The 19,684-nt window shown below is 44.1% G+C and overlaps 1 protein-coding gene and 1 long non-coding RNA gene across 2 annotated transcripts in view; both read left to right on the top strand.

Moving 5' to 3' along the window:
* The window catches only part of LOC132973573 (uncharacterized), a 226,488-nt gene that overhangs the window by 13,130 nt on the left and 193,674 nt on the right, over positions 1-19,684 (top strand). The window lies entirely within an intron of this gene.
* Positions 2,909-19,684, top strand: part of si:dkey-234i14.2 (RNA-binding Raly-like protein) — a 39,490-nt gene continuing 22,714 nt past the window's right edge. The window contains exons 1-2 of the mRNA XM_061037102.1: positions 2,909-3,015; positions 9,516-9,588. Coding sequence (XP_060893085.1) covers positions 2,979-3,015; positions 9,516-9,588 — 110 coding nt within the window. The 5' untranslated portion in view covers positions 2,909-2,978. The remainder of the gene's footprint in view (positions 3,016-9,515; positions 9,589-19,684) is intronic.

Below are 19,684 nucleotides of genomic sequence, written 5' to 3'. Positions count from 1 at the left end.
GATGCTGAAAGTTGGCATTGTCCTTTACTTTCCAGTCGATAGAAAGAGGATGAATGTGTGGGTGCACGACATGCAAATACTGTAGTGTGCAGTGGGTGACGTCGCACACACAGGTGGGATTAAGTTGGTATAATGCTCCTGACCTGAGGTAGATGGTCACAAGGTTACAGGCTCACTGAAATGAACATGAGTCTAACATGAAACAAAGAAAAATCTGCAGGCCAGGGAGGACAGACAGTGAGAAGACTGAGTAGGTCTCCCGAAACCAGCATGCTCAGACTCCACCCACATCCACCTGCAACAAGAAGAACAAAGCCAGCAATGGGGAATCACAAACAGGAAGAGGCCAACCCTGAGGCCGTCACAATACATAAAAGTTCATTTGATCAGAGGGCTTTTATTGAAACTTTCATTTAATCTTTCACAGTTTTCCCAAACGTGTAAAAACATTCCAAGAAACGGTGGCTCAATCTCTCAAAACACTTTTATCCAAAGAGACGAACATCAGAGAGTAAGAACAACACAATCATCATTATCTTCTCCAAATGTTACATATTTTACGTAGTATGTACCAAACCTTTAAGTACAAAGAGAAACACTATGAAGAAAATCAGTGCAGATGCAACACAGATCACTCAGGCTTAACACTGAAGCTTCAGTGTCCACCACATGGCAACCTGTGTGAGCATCAACTCTAGAGAGGAGGAGAATTTGGACTTCAGTACCCATTTTAAACACTAGGTGTCAGAGTTACATACTGCTCCTTTAAAACAGAAAAGTGTATTTTTTGTTACACAAATATCCTTCAAAATGGTGTTTAGATATAAATGACTATATAGAGATAGTTACTGATATTATTCTTTGTGATTAATTATGAGACATTTTCCTTAAAGGAAGAATGTTTGACATGTTCCAAATAAATATATCATAAATCCAGTCTATCCTGTGTAAATGTCTCTCTGAGTCATGACTGTCTACAATGAGGGAGAAGCTCGAGTCCCGCTGGCTGTGTTGTTGTCAGAGCCGTGTTTACATGGACGGGACGGCCGGCTCCTCCCCTTGAGTATAAAAGCTGTTTTAGTCAAGAACTAGAGAGAAGAAGAAGAACATACTCACTGATTATTTGGATGTTAGTAAGAGTTTTTAGATCACGCTCATTCTGTGTTAATTTACATGCAATGTGAAGCTACGAGCTAACTAAAGAGCACTAACATTAGCATGCTAACAAAACAATGCAGGACACAGGCTATTGCAGCTCGAGCAGAGGTCAACTCTGTCTGCCGGCTTAACTCCTTCATGCGAACACAAGTGGAGGGGGGTTGGAGGTGTGTCTCTGGAGGAGAGCGGAGGCTTCAGTATGGAGGAGGTGTCGCCAAACAGCAGTTTGTTTTAGTTTCATGCTGGAGCTCAAGGGCGACATCTACTGGATCAAAAAGTCTCACATTCTTCCTTTAAAGAAGAAAATTAAATATGGGTGTATTTGTACGTTTGTGTTAATAGAGATCGTAATTAAATAAAAATATCTGACAAATCTTAAAATTTGAAGCAGAAATAAGTGAATCAGAGTTTGAAACCTCAGTGTGTGTGTGTGTGTGTGTGTGTGTTTACTCTGACCCTGTGGTCTGATGTTAAAAGCTCATTGAAATGCATGCTGGGAGTCTGTCGGCCAGCTGCTGATGGAGGTTAATTCAGAGATAAACAGAGAAGCCCGGGAGACGCCCCCGCTCTCCTCATCATCACATCTTAATTAGATAGGACAGCTTTAATTAAAGTGAAATCATTTAATGGATTTTGTAATTAAAACAGAGAGAGATGACGGCCGGTTGATCGAGGCGCCCCCCCTCTCTTTGACCCGGGTCGATTTCTAAACCCTGATTAAACTATTTTTAATCGACCAATCAAAGCTCTGCGAGTGCTGGCTGTTTACATCCTATTCAGTCTTTCAGCTGTGTATTAATATCTGAAAATGTAAAAATGATATATTTAAACAAGCAGGTCAGGCTGATATTTTTGTTTTCACATATTTTTCGCTCAGATTTCTGCCTCCGAATAATCACAATTAAGACTGAGGGATGTTTGTTCTTCTTGCACAGAGACATTTAAAGGTTCAATCAGTGAGATGTGTAGTGAGTGAAATGATAAAATGACCTTACTATATGATCAGACATTAAGGAAACATGCTATGTTGAAGTGCTGGCTTCTTTGACAACAATGCAGCAGCCAGTATGTCTTCCTTCTAACTTTAGATTCTGGTCCTGAATGCTCTGGATTTGTTTGGACCAGAGAAGGTAGGCGGTTTTAAGACACCCCCACATGGCTGTTTTGGATGCCCCTCGGTTTGCCAGATATGAGAGCAGTTATCAGGTCAAACCAACAGGTGTTGCAGTGATGGAAGTGGGCAAGAGTGGTTCAGATAGAAGTGATTGTACCCGACCTAAAAAGCCTCTGCATGTTTCTAATAAGCTCCACGAGCAGAAACGTGCTCAAACTAGGATCAATATTGGAGATCCTTTTGAAAAATGGAGAGAGGTTAGAACACAGAAAGGTTTACAGACCGATGCAGAGCTGGATAAACACTGAAGCTTCAGTGTCCACCACATGGTGACCTGCGTGAGCATCGACTCTAGAGAGGAGGGGGGGGAGACAGCTCTCTCTGACACCTTGTGTGTGTCTGCATTACCTGAAGGACTGATTCTTCTTTTATTCTCTATTTTATCCTTTTGTTTTCACTTCATCTGCTTTACACTTTATGTCTATAACTGATGCCACATCCCCCCCTGCTACAGGTAAATAATGATCCGGTAATCCCTCCTCCTCCTCCTCCCCCCTCTGTGGAGTGTGAGATGGTACAACCCGCTGCCTTATTCAGTGGTCACCCCCCCGCCCCCTCTCTCTGTCTCTCTCGGCGAGGAAGCATCAGTCAGACACTCAGAGGCACTGAGGTTTATCTCTCCTCCTCTTCTTCTTCGTCTCTTGTTATGACCCATTGTAGGAGCGACTGCAACCGAGACAGATGTGAGTACCACACACACACACACACACACACACACACACACACACACACACACACACACACACACACACACACACACACACACACACACACACATATTTACAGTGGAATAAGTGTCATTACTTTGCAGTTAGCACGTCTTTAATTGTGTGTTTGTGGCAGATGAAAGATGCTCCAAGTTCACTTAAGAGCTTTTATCTTTGTCGTAATGTTCATCAATCATGTGAGGACACTAATATGTGATTCTTTGAGATGTGAAGGATGTACGTTTAACATTTAATTCATCATTCACACAGAATGAGGTGGTGTTAATATGGCAGGTGTGTGTGTGTGTGTGTGTGTGTGTGTGTGTGTGTGTGTGTGTGTGTGTGTGTGTGTGTGTGTGTGTGTGTGTGCACCGTCTTACTGTAATTAGGTCAACTTCAGAGTTTCAGGGTTAATTCCAGAAAAATCTAATCCATCCCCGAGTTTCCTTTGCGTGAGAAGCTAAAGCTAAATGTCTCCTGGTGATGTTTCATCCCTGCAGCGTGTGAGGACGAGTGAATGAAAAGCCATTTGTGAATGTACTTCAGAGAATTGCTCCAGAGATCGGCACCGTCGGCGCTCCAAGGGTTGATTGAACAGTGTGTCTGAAAGGAGCTCAAAGAAACAGACAAAGACATGAAAATACAAAAAATAAATAAATACGTGATGAAGATGATACCGTGTTTGGTCCTAAATGTCCTAAAGTGTAAAACAAGCGCTTTGCTGACAACTCAAACAGGGTCATAGGTCAGAAGTGGACTTTGTTTCAGGAACTTTCTTTGGAAAAATTGTCCCCAAAAAACAACAAAATTGATGAAGATATGCTGAATAAGGCAAAATGTTTTCCTCCTGTCTACGTCGATAACATGGTCACAAACGACCAAATAACATTAATTCCTTTCTATTAGCTATACCGCTTTTCCCGCTCGAGGTCGTGAAGGGGCCAGAGCTGATCCCAGCTGTCATTGGGCGAGAGGCGGGGTTACAACCTGGACTGTTCACCTGTCAATCACAGGACTGACATATAAAGACAGACAACCAGCCACACTCACATTCACACCTACGGACAATTTAGAGTCAGCAGTTAACCTAACGAGCATGTCTTTGGACTGTGGGAGGAAGCCGCAGAGAACCCACACATGCACGGGGAGAACATGCAGACTCCACACAGAGAGGGAGTCGTCCTCGCCAACATCAACCTAAAAGACGCAACATCGTTAAATCCTAAGCAGAAGAATCATCTTTGAAGGGTGTCTGTGTCTGACAAAGTTTCCCAGATTCTAAATTGTTTTTTATTTCTGTGTTAATTTGGTGCTGATTACTTTGGCTCATGTTTCATTTCATTTCTTTATTTAAGCCTCGAAAGTGATTGAGGTTTTTCCCTCATTTAGGATGATGTCGAGATAGAAAACAAAAAGAAGAAGTCGAAAAACACACGCACATCACTTGATTAGGTGCCGAGTCGAAAAAATACTTAAGATGCAGACAAAGACTCGCAGTAATAAGGAAAAGCCGAGTCAGGCTCGAAACACGGACGGTTAGCTTCTACCGTGCTAAATTATCGGCCTTTGAGGCGCGGTGTAACAGTTTCTGAAGAGGCTTTCCAGCGCCCCCTGCAGGAACAGACGGGTGACGTCACTCAGGCTTTAACATTTTTTTACAGTCATATTTACAGTCTATGCTTGGGACCCTGTTGTGAAGGTTGGATCAGAAGCCTTTCATTGGCAGAGCGTAGTGGGCGGGAGGAAGTGTAAACCTGGATGAGAGACTATCCAGTTTTTGTGGCTGTTTTGTAAGCGAGCAGCAGAGTTCTAAATTTGATGCGAGCAGTAACTTGGAGCCAGTGGAGCGAGAGGAACAGCCAACATGTGGGGAGGTTGAAGACCAGTCGAGCAGCTGCGTTTTTGGATCATCTGCATGTGCATGCAGGAAGACCTTCCAGTAAGGTCCCAATATCGTCCAGTTGAGATGCTAATGTGAGATGGAGATGAGATTTATTTTTGTGAAGTTTTATTTTATAGATCTTTATTTTTCTTAGGTTGAGATAATATATATTATTTGATTTAATGCTAATTTCATTTATATTTACAATTTGTACTTTACAAGAGTATCTGTTTGATATGATGCACTTTGCCTTTAAGGTTACCCATGGTTACGGTTGGAGGAGTGATATTGCTTTAAGACAAGTAAGGTGTCGCTGTTGTTGTTGTGGAGTCTTGATATGTCATGCTCTGTTACGGACGGACATTAAAAGTATGAGAAGCACAGCAGAAGTTGTCCCCGTGCTTTTACTTACCCACACCCGAATATATATCTTTAATTAAGTATGTTTAGTGTTATAGTTAATGGCAAGACAACTGAGGAGAATCAACATCATCCAAGAAGCGCCGTTACACTAATGTGAACTAAAACGTCCAAATCCTTTCAGCTGGACTATAAGAGGACTTTTCCCTGCAGCCCCCCAGGTTTCCAATCAAAGGGGGGCTGGTGTTTATTCAAGTTTTAAAGGTTTATGCTCTTTTATTACCTCATTAGAGTTGGTCCATTTTAAGTGTACTTAGGATTTCTAGTCATTAAAATCTCCTCAGCACGCGTCAGAGCTTGTAAACTGTGTTTTCTGGTTCATTTCAAAGCATTTATCTCAGGTGACTCTTTTTGAGTCTTTTCTCTGATCAAAACAGTGCCAGCCTTGATAAAGATCAGCCTCCACTTCAGCCTTCACACTCATTACCACCGAGTCGAGTTCAAGGTTCTGTTTATTCATCCATAAAATCATGAAAATGTCAGCGCTCACATCCTCAGCAGCGTCCGCGGTCACAGACGACGACCATCATGAGTTTTTTTTTTTGTAAGCTGCTGTGAATGTGGCTGCTTACGTTTCTGCTCAGGCGGAGATCATCAGGCTGTGACGAGCTCATCCTGAAACGTTTTACTGCCAAGAGAACGAGAAACACTGCAAAGAAAAAAAACACCACAAACTCTATTTGACTAAACTCTAGCTATGTGAATGTTATAACTCCGATACGTATATACAGACCGAGCCTGAGTGACATCACACGTCTGTTGCTGCAGGGGGCGCTGGAGTCCCATCGATGGCGGTCTCCATGCTGGAAATGCTGTCTCAGCCTAACTTTCAGTCAACCTAACAACAGGCTGAGAGCTGGAGCTGAGGCGGGTTTTAAGCCTCCTGACAAACCATTACAAAGTGCCCGAAAGGCTGATAATTTAGCAAGGGAGCACAAGCTAACCGTCTGCGTTTGTCACCTCCCTGTCAGACTTACTCTGCATCTGCAGGTAAAAGCCAACACAAGGTTCACCCTCGTTCAAACGAGCTTCATCCGCTTGGTGTTTCACCTCACTGTGATTATATTTTCTGTTCTTTGCCGCTGCTATGTCCGTCTTAGTCACCAGTTTGAATCGTGTCCAATCGCTGAAATTGTATCCACTCCATAACTCACTTGCTGCGCTGTCATTGGCTGGAGGAAACACACCAGCTCGGTCCAGAAACGTCCCGAGTCAACCAGTACAAACCAGAACAGTAAAATCCAGTCAGAGGACAGAGTCTCTGCAGACACAGTCACCACCTCACATGTATGGAGGCCCATAAGGGACGATGGAGCAGCTTCACTTTAGGAGAAGTCTGTATTTTATTTTGAAGGAGAAAGCTGCTGACTCTGTCTTTAACTGGCTAACAGAATTAGCATTGCGATAATTTCTACTTAGGAAACAGTCTATTTTACTTACATATTTACCAAACTACACCGTATGCACTCGTACTAACAGGCGGATGTTTCCTAAACTCTGTGGAGACAAACTAAAAAAACTGCTGAGTCATGCTTGTCTGGTCTGCTGCTCTGATCCAGTGACGCTGCGTTCATGGTTGCATTTTTCCTGCGGCCATCGTTCTCCTTGTGGGTGGTGGGTTGGGCAGAACTCTAGCGTCCTCTATTGACCAGCTGCAACTGGTTAAATCTTCAGTGAACTCAGCTGCAAGAAGACTTAAGTTTGATTTAATCGCGACCTGTTTTTTTTAGGTAAACGTTCCTGGTAGTTTGAAGTCAGAAACTAAACAGTCTGCTGCAGCTTCTCATCGCTCCGATCGATTTGTCCTTTGAGTTTAAGGATAAATGTTCAAAAACATGAGTACAGCAGAGTAGAAAGGTCTGAGCACAAACAAATGATTCCTCTCTGATGTTTTTTTTTTATTACTGATTTAAAGGACAGAAAACGTTTCTGGCAGGTTGATTTTGATCCCTTAAACCTTTCTGTTGTCTCTGATTATCTCTCTGCTTTTAAACTGACACAAATCTGTTTGAGGCGGACGCATCATCATCACTTTACAGCAAACAGATATCACCAGTCAAACAGTCAAACAGAAATGGACAGACAGAAACGTTTGTTGTAGCCTCTGCTTGATTTTCTGCCAAACTCCGAATAGCCTGTCCCCTAAAAACCAATAACCGTGAGGGTGTGAAATTGTCCTGTCATCACTCTTTCTTCCTCTCCTCCTCTCTCATTTTCCCTTCCATCTTTCCCCACCTCTCTAGAGCTGATGTGTCGCCCAAACAATGTGAGGCAATAAGCAAGCAAATAGCTGTAATCACTCAGTCGATGATGCACAATCACCCGCTCTGCACGCTGCGGGAGACGTTGCAACCTGGCAGCCATATCGATCTCTGAGGGGGGGACGATTAAAGGCTCCCCAGCAGTTAACAGATGGTGAGTGACGGCGCTCATAAACCCCGCTCTCAAAGACTAATGTCCTACAAGCTGCAGCCGGCGAGGAAGCCGTAAACAACCCTGCCGCCGACTGTCAGCGGGCGCCGTGGGTGTTCAGAGGGGGGTGACGGCGGGCGAACACGGCCTGACATTGTGGGCATCCTCGGAGCCGTGCACCGAGCTCTGATGGAGGTCGTGGAGAGACAGAGCGCTCTTGGATTTCAATTACAGAATCCAAACAGAGACGGAAAACATCGGGGAAGAGACGGAGAGGCTGCAAGTTTTATTTTAGTCAACAAGGAAACCTTTTCTGACCCCTACAAAGACAAAATGCTGTTCTAATCACAAATACAAAACTTATAATCACAAGAACACACTTATATGTCGTCGCTCATGTTGGTGTTTTCAAACTGAAGCATGACTTTTGGATGGGTTGCTGTAAAGCTTCGTACCCAGTACCCTGTGTAGTGATTTACTTAAAGGTCACATATTATCACATAACCTCTGCTGTTGAAAAATTAAGTGTAAAATCCTGCAGTTCCTCGAGTGTCCACTAGAGGCTGGCTGCAGAAACACAGGAAGTCACATACACACCCATTCTAAAAAGCCTGTTTTTACAGCAGAGATTAACATGTTTACAGCCTGGTACAAAAAAACAAATAGGTCTGATTAGCTCATGTCTCGATCGACACACACTGTACGGGGGTGAATGTTTTGATGACTCATCAGTTTTGATTTGATGAATGATAAGAGTTATTCACAATAAGGCGTGTAGCTGACATGATTGACAGGTGGGCGCGGTTTAATGGTTTGTTAGGAGGCTTAAAACCCGCCTCAGCTCCAGCTCTCAGTCTGTCGTTAGGTTGACTGAAAGTTAGACTAAAACAGCGTTTCCAGCATGGAGACCGCCATCGATGGGACTCCAGCGCCCCCTGCAGGAACAGATGGGTGACTCACTCAGGCTTCAAACATTCATATTTACAGTCTGTGATTCTGTCTTATATACACAGAAATAAATGTAGAATCAAGGAGGCGGAGCTTATGACCTTTACTGAAGCCAGTCAGGAGGATGAGCTCCAAATGTTTTTGGCTTCACTTTTCAGGAGCCGTCATATCGTCCAGCTTTTTATACGGTTCATGTTTAAACAATGGGGACCGAGACTCTGACTGTCTCTTTAAATTTGAAGTATTCTCTGATGTTTCGCCCGAAAAGTGCCTGCCATCGATGGGACACCAGCGCCCCCTGCAGGAACAGACGGGTGACGTCACTCAGGCTTTGTCCTTTAATACTGTATTTCCAATCAATGGTAAACAGAATTCTCTCTGTTATGTAACACAACCTCTGGATTTCATTAAGATAAATATGAAGAAGACATGATTCATAGTTGAGTTTCATTTTCAGCTTTAAGAAGTTTCTTTTCTTCCTGTCGTCTCAAAGTGTCTTATTGTGTCTCTCTGACTGACAGACACATGTTTATGTTTTTGGAGGCAGTCCGAGGAGCATCATGGATGTGACACCCGTTAAATTTCAGTCTGACAGATGGAGACCAATTAGAGTCTCAGGATCCTCGTTAAGGTGGCCGGCTGAGCCCGCTGGGTGTGTGTGTGTGTGTGTGTGTGTGTGTGTGTGTGTGTGTGTGTGTGTGTCAGACAGTGTTACCTTCAGCGTTGTCTTCCTGAGCTCGGTTGGTGAAACACATGCGTCAGTCAGTCAGTGTCTCACCTGATTTTATGTTTTTTGTTCTTTTTTCGTTTCCAGACGTCGGGATGAACGGCGAGCTGAAAGTCAGTCGCACCACGACAGCAAAGAGAGGAAACAGCGCCCCCGACAGGTCAGTGTGCACCGGAGTTTTGTTGCAGTTCATGAGTTGTATCTCCTCTTTCACACGTGTCCTACACTCCTGAGCATTTCCTTACATTGTCTTGTTTTCTATGTTGTGTTTGAGTTCATGCTAAGCAGTTAATGAGTTAAGTGTGTCATGCAGAGTGAGCTGGTTTTGTTGCTGTTGGTTTGTTGCAAACTGGTTACACTGCTGCTTTGAGGGCTGATGGGCCAGAAACAATCCGACTACAGAGTGTTCATCCCTGCAGATATTATTCAGAACAGACGTAGCGTTTGCCTGCATCGTTAGCGGCTGCAGGAAGTCGTCTAACCCGAGTTCTGTCTCAGGTTTGATACGAAGAAATCCATGAATCCATCTGACACCAAGTTTGGAACCTTACAAACCGATCTCAACTAGCATGTGATAAATGAGCCTCTCCTGTAGATGGTTAGCCACGGCTTATAGTCGTCATGGTAACAGCTGATTACCCATACACATGCTAACTGTTTGCAGACAACGGGCTGTAGATACCGTGTGTGTGTGTGTGTGTGTGTGCGTGCGTGCGTGCGTGCGTGCGTGCGTGCGTGTGTGTGTGTGCGTGTGTGTGTGTGTGCGTGTGACGGTCCAGCTGTCCCCCGCTTTCACCTCATTCTCTGTTTACATGAAAACTGAAGCCAAACTGTCCTCCAAATCCCACCGCCGCCCGCCGCTGGACGGATTAAAACCTGGACAAACACTACTCGGCGGTGTCCAGAGCCAATATTTCGAACCAGGTAGCCACAGAGAGAGAGAGAGAGAGGCAGAGGGAAGAGTTCAGGCTGCACTCATCAGAGTTTATAAATAACTCACTTCATCCAGCTCTGTGAGGATTAAATCAACATTACTGTGAGAAACCAAGGGGAAAGGTCAGAGGTCAGCGGCTGCACTGACAGAGTTCTGCTGCACTAATCAGTAAAACAACACAACAACAAATTAACTCAGCAGCTTTGCAAAACAAATCGATTCACCCTGATTGGATTGATCTGAAGTTGTTACTCTGTAACAAGTCAAAGTCCTCCACCAATCATCAGAAAACAGGAGCACATGTGCTGTGCCGAAGTAAAAACAAGGTGGCTTGCTCGCAGAAAAGTAAAGGAATGTGAATTTTTTCAATACATCGTACTGTATTGTGCAAACTTGACTACAAAAGCCTGAGTCAAGCTCCTCCCCTTTCTCTTTCAATCTGCAGCCAGGACCAGAAGCCTCAGCCACCATTTTCCCCTCCTCTGAATTTATGTTAAATTTTGTTAGAAATAAAGATTATTTTTGATGATTATATGTTTTTGACTCCTTAATGTTGCTCCCCCTAAACAGTTAATTTACCAAAACATTATTTTTTTACAGCTTTTATACTCAAGGGGAGGAGCCGGCCGTCCCGTCCTTGTAAACACGGCTCTGACAACAACACAGCCAGCGGGACTCGAGCTTCTCACTCATTGTAGACAGTCATGACTCAGAGACACATTTACATAGGAGAGACTGGATTTATGATATATTTATGTGTAACATGTCACACACCTTTAACATCTCCTGCGGCTAATATACTTAACATTAACAAGTACCTCAAACCTGATTTAAAAATACTGAACTATCTCTTTAAGGTGACGAATCACATTCTCTTTCCACACAAACTAGAAGGTAGAGAAACAATGATAATTGACGATCATGTGAAGTTGATGTTTCTTTGGTCATACATAAAGTAAACTTTGAAAAGATCCGACTTTGCTGAAACTCAGGACGACATGTCCGACAAGTCTTCTGCGTTGATTGTAAATCTTTTGTCATTGATCAATGTTGGATCCTTGCTGAACCCGCGGATGTTTTCCTACGTCTTCTCAGCTGCTCCGAGCAGGTTTACTGTCGTTAGGTTTGATTAGCAGACCGAAAAAGGAGGCTGAACCCATCTGGAGCAAAACCTGCTGTGTTCATACAGGAAATACTGCAGGACACACACACAAACACACACGGCGGAGGAGGAAGAAGAGGAAGAGAAGGAGGAGGAGGAAGAAGAGGAGGAGGAGGAGGAAGAAGAGGAAGAGAAGGAGGAGGAGGAGGAGGAAGAAGAGGAGGAGGAGGAAAAAGAGGAAGAGGAGGAGGAGGAGGAGGAAGAAGAGGAAGAGAAGGAGGAGGAGGAGGAGGAAGAAGAGGAGGAGGAGGAAAAAGAGGAAGAGGAGGAGGAGGAGGAAGAAGAGGAAGAGGATGAAGAGGAGGAGGAAGAGGAAGAGGAGTAAGAAGAGGAATAGGAGGAAGAGGAAGAGGAGTAAGAAGAGGAAGAGGAGGAGGGCCACCGGCGCCCAACACTTTTAAGCCTTTCCTGCTTACACTTCAAACAAAGCATTTAATTCCTCTCTCATTTAACACTACAAGGAATAAAATTATGAAAAAAAAAAGATAATCATTTTCTCCATTCACTCCACACATGAATTACACGTGACGTTCAGGTGTCTGTTGGGATTGACACTCGCTCTGCTTGTTGTTAAAGAGCCCATATTATGCCCTTTTTGGGGTTCGTATATTTAATCTATGTACCTACTAAAGTATGTTCACAATAGCTAAAGCCGCAGGCTACGGCATATCGTGGGCGAGCTACAGAAGTTAATGGGCATGCAACATGAGCTGCAGGGCTTAGATCAGTGATATCACACTGACAAGACGTCACACTGGCAAATTGTTTTTGTGGGGGGCTAGAACCGAGCGTTACATGCAGCTAATGCTACAGCTAACAGGAGGATGTAGGAGAAACCGCGTTTTCACAGACTTTGAATTTTTGCACATAAATGTGCCTAAACATGCACAGGACACATGGAAAACACACTAAAGAGCATATAAAACCAGAAAAAGCATAATATGGGCCCTTTAAACTTGGTTCTTAAATTGAAGATCATCTCCGGTTCTCTCTCAGAGAACATGTTTTGATATCTTAAAGGCAGAAACATCTTGCTGTAGATCTTCTGCCCAATGTTTTAATGATTGTGGGCGATCTTGACAAATACTTGCTGTCTAAATTGTTTATTCTGTCTAATAATGTTTTATATTTGTGTCTCTTAGATTATTGTCTGTTTGGCTGCTTTAAAGGAGCAGTATGTAACTCTGACACCTAGTGTTTAAAATGGGTACTACAGTCTAAATTCTAAACATTGTAGAGAGCTGTCTCCCCCCCCCCCCCTCCTCTCTAGAGTTGATGCTCACACAGGTTGCCATGTGGTGGACACTGAAGCTTCAGTGTTTATCCAGCTCTGCATCGGTCTGTAAACCTTTCTGTGTTCTAACCTCTCTCCATTTTTCAAAAGCATCTCCAATATTGATCCTAGTTTGAGCACATTTCTGCTCGTGGAGCTTATTAGAAACATGCAGAGGCTTTTTAGGTCGGGTACAATCACTTCTATCTGAACCAGTTCTCTTGCCCACTTCCATCGCTGCAACACCTGTTGGTTTGACCTGATAACTGCTCTCATATCTGGCAAACCGAGTGACGTCCAAAACGGTTGTGTGGGACATAACATGTTTCCTTAATGTCTTATGATATATTTTAGAAACACAAATAGTAACTATTTGTAACATATTTTTGAAAATGTTATATTTGCATATTTTTTTCTCTCTGCTGCTGAAGTCCAAGACGCTGAAAGTCAACCTCAACACAGCCCTCGCGCTCCGACTCACACGACATGCTGGGACGCTGGTTGGCTGTCTCTTTGAATGTGTGTTTTATTAACCGATGTGGAAGCTTCCCAGACTCCCTGCAGGTCTCAGTTTGTACAGTTTTCTCATTGATCTGTGGGTTTGTTAGAGGTGGATGTTCACACGGCATTGACGGTGTTTTCACCACCTTCTGATTAACTTCACAGATACAGAGCGGGGATGACAGACGGGGGGAAATCAAAGAGCGAGAGAGAGCGAGTGCACAACACTGTAATTATGTCTTGTTGTCCCCTCGATCGCCCTGCTGAGATGAGCGTTTAGAGAGAAAAGATGAATCAGCGTTTCCTTTGAGGAGAAAAACAACAGCTCAATAAAGAGGCTGCACGGGAAAAAATACAAGACGACAAAAAACCATTTAACCCTCCGAACACACACACACACACACACCGTCGGGGAGGGTAAATTGAGAAACCCAAACAGCGTCCTCGTTTAAATGTAAATGCTGTCGTCTGTGATTGCAGTCGTGTTTTCTTCCTGTTTCAGCTCATCACCTCTGATCGTGTTTACATGCTGACAAAGCAATTCCATTTAAATTTTATTAAGATTATAATGCAGATAAAGAAAGACCAGCAGAAGCACCCTGACGCTTTCTGTCGCTCTTATCTGGAGCGCCGAGAAACTGCAGGAATATTTCTTAGATCGTCTTATTGGAGCGCACTGCAAAAAAAAACAAAAAAACCTTCAATTCTCAGCGAGTTTATTTGTCTGAAGTCAAAAAATATCTTAAGACATTTATTTAAAAATCACAATCAATCATTATTAGTGTTATCTCCAGACGCTTATGGGATAAGATGCAGGAAGGATTTTCTCCTTTGTATTCCTCACGTTCCTGTTGTCCACATTTCCTTGCCGCTGAGGTAGAGGTCGGAGCAGGCCGTGCATGAATGAGGACGGCGGTGGTTGTAGCGATGACACAATCGTCATAACAAGAACCCAGGACCCGGTTCTTCAAAATGTTTAATCCAGAAAAAAATTATCTGGATCCCTTTTTCCTGGTTGTTACCGGCCACAATATACGCGACTATTCTCGCGCCCCATTCCCTTTGTATTGGACACGACATGCGAGTACGGCAAAGGATTATGGGATGCTTGGCGAGCAGGTGCAGGCAGGAGACGTGAGAAAGAGGTGGGACAAAAGTTGAACTTCAGCGAACAACAATCAAATGAGTGTGATGTGAGCTTCACGATCCGTCGTTTGATTGGATATTCTGGATTCGCCCCGTGATTGACAGGAAAGGCTTTTTAACCCAGCGTTCAAACCTAAAACAACATGGCGGCTACTTCAACTGTGCTCTGATATCTCACTTTGAAAGCATTTGGTGTGAGATATTTGTAATGTCGTTTCTGAATCTTGACCCATGTGCCCTAAATAAAAGGTTTGTTTGACCTTCATGGTGTATGATCTGCTGTGATTGACAGCTGCTTGACAGCTGCATGGTTCACACCTGCATGGTTCACGCCCACAAGCAGCAGATAGACCAGGCGACAAGCGAGGTCTTGCATGAAATTTTGCGATTCTTGCTGATGTGAGGAGGTCATTTTTGTTTGTGTTTCTCTTCAGGTATCACATCTGAGATAGCAAACTATGGATAGAATTTAAAAGTCAGAAAAAAGTAAACGCTTCTTTCCAGCGTTGCTTTAGTTCCCGTATTGAGATTCAAAGTCTCTGTGGGCCTCAGTGCTCACCGGAGCCTGAGGTCACCTGACCCGAGCTGCCTGAGGATGGCAGGAACATGGCTGAACGGCCCATTAACCGCCGTCTCACCGCAGCCACGCTACAGTACGCCGCCGCTGATTTATGACACTGCAGCAGGCTGGTGAGGGTGAGCGGTAAATCAGAATAAATGGATGTGGAGGAGTGTGTGTGCGTGTGTGTGTGTCTGAAAAAGAAGCACACCGTTGCTGCTGCGAGGGAGACGAAACCAAACAGCTCAGCGTGCTCTCACCTGCCGCCAGAACAAATGAATATGGATGAACACACAAACATGCTTTTTCGTACTTATAGGGAGCAGGTGTGTGTGTGTGTGTGTGTGTGTGTGTGTGTGTGTGTGTGTGTGTGTGTGTGTGTGGGGGGGGGGGGGGGGGGGGGTTACTGGTGCTGAATGCTGTCATTAGTGTCTGAGGGGGGTTAGCGTTAAGTAGCAGCTATATAAATGCAAATTCCTCATCATTTCCTCGCCGTGTCTCCTCTCATGTTGCTGCGTTTTGGTTTAGTTCAGCCATGTTTACTCCCCTCACCCTTCATCCCCCCCCTCCGCAGAATTCTCGTATCACTTCTCTAAAGGATGTTTGAGCAGCTCATCGATCTCCTCCTGTTCTCTGTAAGAGTGTTGGCCTTTGCTGTTTATCGACGTTCTGTGCTGTGTGATTAGTCCCATCAGGAGAGCAGCCGCTGAGTTCTCTAATAACTCCATTAGAGTCTGCAGCAGGACAGCGCTGAGCAAATTAAATGCTTTATTGGCACCTGAAAGGGCTTCTTCACCGTGAGCATGAGAGCAACACCGACGCAACCTCGGCTGAAGTATTTATATGTTATTCATTTTTTATCTTAACTTATACAAACTTTTGTATTTTTTTGTATTTTCATCCCCCTACTACGACTTTTTACCCAACCTTTTTACGGCAAGAATGAAGCCGATGCAGAAATGCAGTTCCTCGAGTGTCCACTAGAGGCTGGCTGCTGAAGCACAGGAAGTCACATACACACCCATTCTAAAAAGTAATTTTTTACAGCAGAGATTAACATGTTTACAGCCTGGTTCAAAAAAACAAATAGGTCTGATTAGCTCATATCTCTATCGACACACACTGTACGGGGGGTGAATGTTTTGATGACTCATCAGTTTTGATTTGATGAAGGATAAGAGTTATTCACAACAAGGTGTGTAGCTGACCTGATTGACAGGTGGGCGCGGTTTAATGGTTTGTTAGGAGGCTTAAAACCCGCCTCAGCTCCAGCTCTCAGTCTGTCGTTAGGTTGACTGAAAGTTAGATTGAGACAGCATTTCCAGCCTGGAGACCGCCATCGATGGGACACCAGCGCCCCCTGCAGGAACAGACGGGTGACCTCACTCAGGCTTCAAACATTCATATTTACAGTCTGTGATTCTGTCTTATATACACAGAAACAAATGTAGAATCAAGGAGGCGGAGCTTAAGACCTTTACTGAAGCCAGTCAGGAGGATGAGCTCCAAATGTTTTTGGCTTCACTTTTCAGGAGCCGTCATATCGTCCAGCTTTTTATACGGTTCATGTTTAAACAATGGGGACCGAGACTCTGACTGTCTCTTTAAATTTGAAGTATTCTCTGATGTTTCGCCCGAAAAGTGCCTGAAAAGGTCGGTTCTGTGGTCATGTGATTCAGGCTTCACTCTCTGTCTGCTGGGGATTTATAAAACACTCAAACGAGATTCTAGCTAAACATGGTTTTCATTGAACTCCTTTAACGCAAGCTTCTTTAAATCCTTGTAGTGCTGATTTAATACATCACATCCAAACCAGCCTGGAGGACGTTTTCCTGCTTGTTTCAAGACGCCTTCAGTGGCGGCTTGTTTTGCTTCTGTGATGTGTTCATACCCACAGCGAGGAGCGTCCTCTCAGGCGCTGTAACATCAGACCTAACTGCACAGATAAAACAGCAGAGTGAGCCATGAAAGAGTCATTTAGAGAGGATCAATAGTCATGTTTAAAGGTTCACTCCTACAGGGCTCGATAGGAAACGCACCGCTGAGCTGAGAGGCTGGATCGATAACGACGTCAAACGTTGCTTAATACACGTCACGGCTGAAGAAGATGAATGAGAGGATACGAATGTTTAGACAACAGAGAAGGAAAATTAATGTTGGCACCGGATCAGCTGTTTCTCTACCGGAGTCTCGACCCTTCATCTCTATGATGCTCCTCCCGCCTTCTTTACTGTATTAGTCCTGTTAGAGAGGCGTGCTGCTGCTGCAGGATGTGTGTGTGAGTGTGTGTGTGTGTGAGTGTGTGAGTGTGTGTGTGAGTGTGTGTGTGTGAGTGTGTGTGTGAGTGTGTGTGTGAGTGTGTGTGTGAGTGTGTGAGTGTGTGTGTGAGTGTGTGAGTGTGTGTGTGAGTGTGTGTGTGTGTGTGTGTGTGTGTGTGTGTGTGTTGTTAGATCTCTTGTCCCTTTAAGGTTTTATTTACATTTGAATGAAACATTGCGCTAACATCCTCAACTTTTCCTACTGATTTTTAAAACGTCTTAAATAATCTCTTGCTGTCATTGCTTGAAATGACTGCACTTTAAATTTGAATTATTTAAGTTAAGGATAAACCAATTCAAACATTGTGTTGATCTTTTGTGCATCAGACTGTTTCTTTTTGTTTTTGTACTTTAAACAAAAGAGATCACGTCGACAGAGTAAGCCCTGGCCTCACCAGGAAGCAAGCCTCTGTCAAGCCCTGCCCTCCTTAGTTACTGTTGCTAGGTTAGACAAAATCTCTTGTGGCCGGGCTCCTTCCTGTTTGAATCAATTTAAAGAAAGCCCCACGATTTGCCAGACTTTAATTTAGATTTAATTGATTCTATTATTTTCTAAACTCGTCCTCAGTGAAGGACAGAGAGTGAGGAGAACTCTAAATCTAAAAGCTTTTTAAAAAAATCACACGGCAGATGTCTGATGCGAGTGATGTCGGCTAACGTTAGCTGTCCTCCCGTGGCTGCTCGCCATTTCTGGTCTGAAATATTGTCTAAATGTCGGCAACAAGATCTTCAATAAACAGCTGAGAGTTATGTGCACAATTTGACAATCACAGTGACATCACTTGGAGCTGAATACTACAGATCCATGCCTCCTTGATTACGATGTGGATATTTAGAATCACTCTTGCAGAGACCTTCAATATCGTTTAACGTTTCAGCACAAAGCTGATGAAGGTTGTCTGTTGTTTTGCTGCTTTTAGCCAGATAAAGGACATTTAAAGGACATTCAGTGTGTTCTGTCTCTGTTTTAAGGTACTCAGATTTATTTTTCAAGATACCCTAGTGGGGTATTTTAGAGTTCCCTTAGCAACTGTCTCAAGGTACCCTTCAGAGTCAAACCCTTCAGAGTCTATTTTAGAGTGTGTGTCTTCCTCTTATACATGTGGTTAGGTGTCATGATACCCTTCAACTTCTGTTTCTGGGTGGGCTTCTTCCTTTCTAACCTGTGGTGTGAGGTATGTTTTTAGGTACCCGTACTGAGCCTAAATGTGTGATTTGAGAACTTGCTCCCGGTGGTTTAATTGACCCAGTTAAACAGTGTCTGGGTGCGCTGGGTTTCCAGATCTGGGCCTGTGTGCTGCCTTGCCCACAGGCTCTTTGGCACCGCGACACGTCGGTCTGAACACCATCTGCTCGGTCCAGCTTGGCCTGTGGAGTGGCTCCAGAGACACCAGACTGCTGCAGTGTGTCAGAGGGTTTGATTTGATGGATTTATTCATTGATTACTGACTCAGATAATCCCCTCACATTGTCATGTCTGATCTAGTTATTGTGTTAGTTTGTTTTATATTCTGTTTCTGTACTGTACTGGCTCCTCTGTTCCACTCTCTTCTCCCCTTATTTTATTATAAGCTTCTTCTGTGTTTTTCTGCTGTGTTTTTATTTTATTCCATTCAGATTAGAGATGCACTGATACCACTTTTTTGCAAACCAAGTACAAGTACTTACATTTGGGTACTCACCGATACCGAGTACTGTTACGAGTACTCAATGCCCTGATCCCCGTCTGTTTCTTTGGTCAAAAGTCTCTGAAGCACGGTCAAAGCAGGAATTACATCTGATGCTAAAGCATCGGACAAGCTCACTTTTCGGGTTAACTCCTCAAACGGAGCCAAAACAGACAAAGTTTGTTCCAGAAGTGTCCACTGGTGCGCTGTAAGATTGTCGGGGAGTTCATATTCGGAGCCAAATATTCCCAGAGCCCGCTCCTGCTCGGGGAGAGACTGTAGCATGTAGTACGTGCTATTCCAGCGCGTCTGCATGTCTTGTTGGAGTCTTCTTATGGGCTGGTTGAGCTGCAGCTGAATGTCTTCCAGGCGGGAGTAGGCTAATGCCGAATGCTTAAAATGTCCAAAAATTTTACGTCCGACTGACACCGCGTCAGCTACACTCCGTGCAAAGTTTGCAGTCTGCTCTTCTTTTGTCGTCATCGTTTACGCTGAAATATCTCCACACCGCTGACATCTCGCATCTCTCTGCCTACCCGCTCAACTGAAAAGAGGTGCACGCCCGCCGTAAAGAGGTATCGGTGCCGTTGTATCCGCGTAGTTTTTACGAGTAAGAGTATGAGTACTTAAAGGCGGCATCGGACCAATGCAGAATACTGGTATCGGTATCAGGTCATCCCTAATTCAGATGCTGTT

The sequence above is a fragment of the Labrus mixtus genome, chromosome 4 (assembly GCF_963584025.1).
Source record: "Labrus mixtus chromosome 4, fLabMix1.1, whole genome shotgun sequence".
Taxonomy (NCBI): Eukaryota; Metazoa; Chordata; class Actinopteri; order Labriformes; family Labridae; genus Labrus; species Labrus mixtus.
Note: the sequence above shows the minus strand (reverse complement) of the source record. Positions and strands in the feature narration are given on the sequence as shown.